Source organism: Vicia villosa, linkage group LG5 (assembly GCF_029867415.1).
Source record: "Vicia villosa cultivar HV-30 ecotype Madison, WI linkage group LG5, Vvil1.0, whole genome shotgun sequence".
Lineage (NCBI taxonomy): Eukaryota > Viridiplantae > Streptophyta > Magnoliopsida > Fabales > Fabaceae > Vicia > Vicia villosa.
In genome coordinates, this window is record NC_081184.1 from 168908981 (window position 1) to 168916139 (window position 7159).

At 36.7% G+C, this 7159-nt stretch overlaps 1 protein-coding gene across 1 annotated transcript; it reads right to left on the minus strand.

Annotated features, from left to right (window-relative positions):
- Positions 1 to 3785: 3785 nt before the first annotated feature.
- LOC131605991 (protein DETOXIFICATION 51-like) lies at positions 3786 to 5279 on the minus strand. The gene has a single exon (XM_058878278.1). The coding sequence runs from the start codon at positions 5277 to 5279 to the stop codon at positions 3786 to 3788; it is 1494 nt and encodes a 497-aa protein (XP_058734261.1).
- Positions 5280 to 7159: the final 1880 nt, after the last annotated feature.

Consider the following 7159-nt stretch of genomic DNA (forward strand, 5'->3'; position numbering starts at 1 on the left):
GCTATTTTTTGCAATTCTGACTTGAAGTAACCGGTTACCTCATTTCAAGTAACCGGTTACCTGGCTGTTTTTTGCACTTCTGACTTGAAGTAACCGGTTACCTCATTTCAAGTAACCGGTTACCTGCCTGTTTCTTCACGCTGCCTGACTGAGGTAACCGGTTACCATGTCTGGAGTAACCGGTTACTTGCCCTGTTTTTCACTAAAATTCCTGAAGTAACCGGTTACCTCATTTCAAGTAACCGGTTACCACTGAGTGTGGGCAGATTTATTTCAACTTCAAAAATTCATATCTTCTCGCTCGTAACTCCGATTTACATGTTCTTTATATCATTGGAAAGCTTGTAAGATATACTATTTTGTGGAATAATTTGTATTTATGAATTTTGTGTTTTCCATGATGGTACTTTTGTCGGCTTCCGGTGTGATTTTTGCATGCTTATTCGCGTATTATCGTACCTTTTCCATGTTTGCTTTGTTCGGTTTTATTTTAGAATAGCAATAACGCAATTCCAATTGCGGTGTCTTGTTATCTCTAACGTGTATGCTAGTGTGCGAGGCTTTTGGACGGTCACCGATCGATGCTCATTCTATGAGTGTTCCGCTTTACTTGTGGGACACGATTTCATTCGCTTGCTTTGTGTTCTCATCCTGGAGACACATCTCTATTACTCTATATCTGCTTGTTTGGTTTGCTTGTTCCTCTTGCAGGTGTATTGTGATTGTGCTCGACGCGCGTGTCGATCTTTGTGTGCTTTCATGGCTAATCGGTGTGCTGACTATTTGCTTTTGCCTTGCTAGCTCGCTCGCGGGATTCTTAGTGTCTTCGCTTTGCTTCGCTTTAGTTTACGGATCATCATCCGTTTGGTATTGATCCCGTTTCATTTTATTTTTTCCGCACTTTATCGCTTTCTCGCATCATCCTTTAACATGAGAAGTAGGACCTAGACATGCATCTGGCCAAGCCCTCGAAAGAGGCTCTGTTTTTGTTGGTGTGTTTATATTTGTGCTTTGCGGCAGGGAGTCACGGTGTAATAAGTCCTATATGGCACTCCGTTAAGTCCTCATGGGAGGCATGCGGAAAGGGTTAGCAATCAACCCCCGCCTAGTCTCATCGAGTCTGTTCATTATGCGTACGCTACGCGTGGCTCGCTTCTGAACCTGCACAAGATCTTATTATCGAGTATGTCAGGAAAAGGGTTCATGTAGTCGGACCCCCGCCTTTCTTATAGCTCGCGTTGCTCGACGTTGATCCTCGGTGTACGCACGCACCGTTTTGCTTTACGATCCGTGACGGCTTGGTTGCTGAGAGGGGTCCGCCCTCTTGTCTATGGCCCGGTCATTTTCGCGAGGTCTAATGCTTGGTTGACTTGGGTTGAGTTGCTCCCCTTGGCTATGGCGGGACCGCTTTTCTACCATTCGGTCAGTACCGTTGGTTTTGTTTGCTTTACGAGCGGATGCTCGTTTGTGTGATATTCTTGTGTGCTTTCCCCTTTCTCCCCGTAGGTTGCTAGCTTAGCTTAGACTTGCACCCTTTGTATGATAACATTAGGTAGCAAGCTTTCCCCCTTAGCTTAGGTTTTCCTCATGCATTCTTTAAAACATAAACCACACTCTTTGATTTTCTTTTCTTAAGAGCTTGTTATTTCCGCTCCATTCCCAGCATAAGTCTCCAAAGGTCGAGCAGCGGAGTGTGAATGTAACTTGTTCACCTAAAAAACACAAAACAAACAGAAATTAGTTAGCCGAGCTACGGTAGCTCTGATTCTGCAAAACAGATACGTAGGCAGCGGGGTAGGGCCCGTGCGAGCACAATCCTTTCTTTTCCCTACATTCTGCATTCATTTTAGTCCAGGTTAGCGCAGTTTGCTTACACACCCATAGTTTTAGACACAGGCGTGGATACCATCGAGTACGATGGGCGCGTGGGGTGCTAACACCTTCCCCTCGCGTAACCGACTCCATTACCCTTTTTCTCTGGTCGTGAGACCGTTGTTTTGTTTTGTGGTTTGCTGGCATTCCCTTCCTTTTCAGGATAAATATGTTAGTGGCGACTCTGTTAATTTTCGCGGTAGCGATAGTACCCTTATTAGCATACATTATTCTAGCCACTAATAGAGTGGCATGTGTACAACTATATTAAACACTAATAGTGTGCCATCTGTATAGATAGTTTATGTATTCTTGTACATATATGCTTGTATATATAGCATCTTGTAAAGCAAGGTAACAATATGAAAAATACAGTTACCTCCATAAAAGATTTGCAACACATTTCACCATTAACATGGTATCAGATATTAAAAAGCTCTGGTAGCTATTGTTTTTATTCTTTGATTGCTTTATCCTTGATTTCATCTAAAAAATTTGTTTCTTTTTTTGTTTCGCAATCATCTGTATCTTCTTGCTCATGTTCTTCCATTAATGGTATACCAGAGCTTCACTGATTTTTCTAGGAATTTGACAAGTTCATACTATCGGCATCCAAATGAGAATCCATCTCTTGTTCTTGTTTCACCGTTGCTTGATGATAAGAACTACCACACTTGGGCTATATCAATGCACATCGCTTTGATTTTCAATAACAACGAAAAGTTCATTGACGAAACTCTCAAGAAGCCTCTGATCCCTGATCCTCTATATGCTCATTGGATTCATTGCAACACCATGATTTCGAATTGGATTCATCATTCGATATCAAAATCCATTTCTAAATTTGTGCTTTGGATTGATAGTTCAACTGGTGAATCGGGCGAGACCACAATTGTACAGATTCTAGGGAATTTAGGTGTTTCTAGGGGAGACAGGCAGTGAAAGCCATTGTTGGACTGCCCTCATCCTACTCTTGGATGCCCAAGAGTCACGGTGTTTTAACAGGGTTTAATAACCACTAACCACTCATAATCGTCGCATTTATTAGCGTCGTTTGTAACAGGTCCGACCATTAACACTTTGTATCGGAACCAACCATTTAATTGCTCATAATGACTCCGTAGTGGACTACCCTTCAAGAACCCGGCCCATTAGAAGTCGAGACGAGCTTAGAAGTTGTCACCCGATCTTATAAAAATCCCTAGATGTACACTGATATACTTATTAATTATCCAAGAGATAGCTTCTTGTCAATTTAACCATTCTTATAAGTATTACATTTTTTTATATCTTTTCATTTTTCATAAATATTACATTATTTTTCATAAAGTTACAAAATAATAAACACTCATTTTATTTTACAACTTAGACATATCTTTAATCACATTAAAATTTAACGACTTTAATTAAATAAAGTTAATTTAACTAATACTCCATCTGTATCACAATAGGTGTTCATTTTCTTATTTTTATTTGTTACAAATTATTTGTCCATTTAGAATACCAATGTGAGATTTATTTATTTTTTCACTAACTTATCCTTATTTATTGTATTTTAATTCATTTAAGTACTCCACTGCCTATTATTAATAAGATTATTTTAATAAATGAGATTCATTTTATTATTGAAATTAACGTAATTAATTATTTTCGTAATTAATTATTTTTTTAAAAGATGTGAAAATTTCATGAGGATAACTATTGAATCAAATATATTATATATTATAATTAATAATTAATTCAACTATATAATCTATTTGATTAAATTAATCATAAATTTATTAATCATTAACCGATCCCACCAAAAAAATTAGATGTACATTAAATATATTTTTAGCACAAATTACAAAACACTATTAAACTTTAAACATTACACCATCAGCAATAGCATGGGTGTTAATCTTCATCAACCGTCAAGTCTGAGTAACAATATCAGTCAACAACGGTTTCTGGCCGTACATCACTCCATCATCTTTATCCTTCCCATTCTCCACACAATCAACAGAAGTAAGCATGTGGGCCCTCACAGCTTCAAATTCCCAATCGGTGACCCCAATCACATACAACATCAACCCCGCACAACAAACTTGGGCCGCAAGTAGGCCCAACCAAAGCCCACGAAACCCAACATCCAACCAAAACGCTAACACAACCGCCACCGGCATCCCCACCATGTAAAATGCACCAAGATTCACATTCGCCGCCACACACGGCCGCGCTGTCCCCCTAATGACACCGCATCCCACCGTCTGAGGACAGTTACCAAGCTCACATAGTCCAAGAATCGGAAGCGCTAACGATGTCAACTTTAGAATATTTTCATCTGAAGTAAAAATTCTCCCCCAGCGAAACCTCATCGTCGTGGCAAAAACTGTCGCTGAGAAACCTATTATCACAGCGACGAAAATTGCTACGATAGATGATAGTTTCGCTCGAGAAGGACAGTTAGCTCCAAGCTCGTTTCCGACACGTGCGGAAACGGCAAATCCAAGAGAAGATGGAAAGATATAATTAAATGAAGTTGTTTGAATGAGAATCCCCATGGAAGCGACGGTTACCATGGGGTCCACTAGTAAACCGCACAAAACTATCATTACTTCATACCACCACCATTCTAAACAAACGGAGACGCAGCTTGGAGCCGCGAAATGAAGCAACGGCTTCCAGCCAGTGAGAATCTCTCGGCTCGGGGCTATCCATGTGGCGCGGTGTAAGCCGGTTAACCGAATGTAAACGACGAGGAAGAGTAAGATGAAGAGGTTTGATGCTGCGGAAGCGGCTGGGACTCCGACGAAGCCGAAGCGTAGGAAGAGGAAGTAACTGAGAGGGATATGGAGGAGAGTTCCGGCGAGTGAAGCTATAGTGACAGGGTGAGTGATTCCCTGTGCACGAAGGTAGATACGTATAGGGTGGATGAAAGAGTTTGTGATGAGATCAGGGAGAGAGAAGATCAGATAGGTTTGAGCCATGGTTGTGATGTTTTGTTGTTGGTGTAACGAAACGAGGATTTGCGACATGTTGAGCCAGAGAAGTGAAATGGGTAAGGAACATAGTACGAGGAAGAGGATACAACGTTGGAGAGTTAAGGAAAGGAGTTTAGGATTGTTTGCTCCGAAGGCTTGTGAGCAGAGAGGCTCCATGCCGAGGGAGAGACCGGAGAGGACGGAGTAGCCGGTGATGTTGGCGAAGGCGATGGCGAGTGAACCGGCGGCGAGTTCGAGTTGTCCTAGGTAACCGAGGAACATCATGGATATCATGGAACGGGAGTAGAAAATGAGAGCTGTTAGGGCGATTGGGAAAGCTAAGGTCATAAGAGATTTTGTTTCTTCCATGATGATGGTTGAAAAGGAACATGTTTTTTCTTTGGTAGGTAAAAGATGATGGAGTTGCTCTGTTTTTGTTTCCATAATTACTGTGTGTCTTGTCAGAGGAAGACAAGGGGGTGAAATGAATGATAAGGGGGGTACTTACTAGTGAGTTTAGATGAAGGACTGTGGAAGTGGCAAACTACTGCATAGGTACTTTCTGTTTATTTATATGAGAGAGAGTGAAGATGGAGAAGGAGAGTTGGTGTATATATAGAGTGAAAAATATTATATTGTGAATAAAAAATTATTTTCTTTAAATGAAGATATCAAGACTCTATTTGTTTAAAAATAAAGAAATAAAAAGTACATTTTAAACCTATTTTACTATTTAAAAATTATGCTAATTGTTTATGAATAAATCTTACATAAATATTTTTTATTAAAATTCAAAATAAAAATAATACGATATAGAAGACAATGAATATCAAAGTTGAAGTACCTCACCCACTACACACTTCTTCTTTTAAATGCATCTTTCATTTATAATTTAAATTTTAATATTTCGCATTGTAAAAGTCTAATTATCTCCGCAATGAACCGTATATTTATTATGAATTTTTTTTTTTTAAATTAATTGATATAGTAAACAAATGCGTATGTATTTTTGTGTAAAATATATTCTTTTATTTTAACTTTGGATATGCATCATAATTGATAATATTTGATGATCATTTTACTTTTTCTCTGTCTCAATAACTCATTTAAAAGATTTCTCATCTTTTTATTATATACTTAATATAAGCATATATATTAAAAAATAAAATATCACATGAAATATTCTTGGTCAATTTATTCTTTCAGATTAGTTAAATAGAAAATTAATTCCTAAAAGTAAGAAAATGTCATTGAATTTAGTCATCAATCAAAATATCTATAAAGAAACATCAATCAAATTTTTTAAGTTAACAATTAAAAAAATCAATAAAACATATGCATTCACTTATATAACTTTTAGCTATATAAAACATACCGATAATTTTCACCAAAAAAAAAAAACATACCGATAATTATTTCCATTTTAAAGGATTTGACTTCCAAATTTAATGATTAAAATATTATATTAGTTTTAAAAACCTGGTCAAAGAATTGACCAATGAGACATTTTAAACATGGTTTAATTGTTTCAATCATAATTAAAAAAATAAGTAAATTAATAAATACAGTGGTCATTTTATAATTAATAGAAATATTTTAATTTATAAAATTCAATTTATAAAACTTACAACCTGTAAAGATTCACCTCTAGAAATCGCGACAAAGGTTTGTGATCTCTAACTAAAACTTGTTTAAACTTATTAAAATGATTTTTGGTTTTGTACTCTCAGTAGGCAAATGGATTCACATAAAAGCCAACTTCAAAAGCCGATTTCGTGTAGAAGGGAGAAGAATGAGTAAGCGACTGTGAGGCTTCTCATTCACAAATACTGACCTGCATTTCTTCGGAAATGCATCTCCGAAAACACTTTTAAAAAAAAACTGTTTTCAGAAATGTATCTTCGAAATAACCCATTTTTTAGTGTTTTGGAAATGTATTTCCGAAATATAGAGATATTTTGGGATTTTCGCCGCAGATGACCAAGAAGGTAGGGGTCTATAAAGAAATTCTCATTTTATAATACTATTTTTTTTACGATTAATATTTGGATTGGATTCTATGCATGTTACCTGTTGTACCATTAGTATTTTTATTTGTTTTGAGGTTCTTGATTCTAAATAAAAAAATTTAGGTATTTAAAATTTTTAATAAAGTGAAACTAATTGATAAATTTTGTCAATCTTAGTTCATGACAATTGAATTTTGACAATTAATAATCCAAACACTAAAAAAACAATTAAATATTTGTTTCTTTTATCAAAATTGGATGAAAAAGGATCAATTGGGTGTATGCCTTTTATGAGAATCTAAATAATAATCATTT

What these genes read in the sequence shown, in the direction of transcription:
- LOC131605991 (XM_058878278.1), bottom strand. Translation starts at nt 5,279, where the DNA reads ATGGAAACAAAAACAGAGCAACTCCATCATCTTTTACCTACCAAAGAA.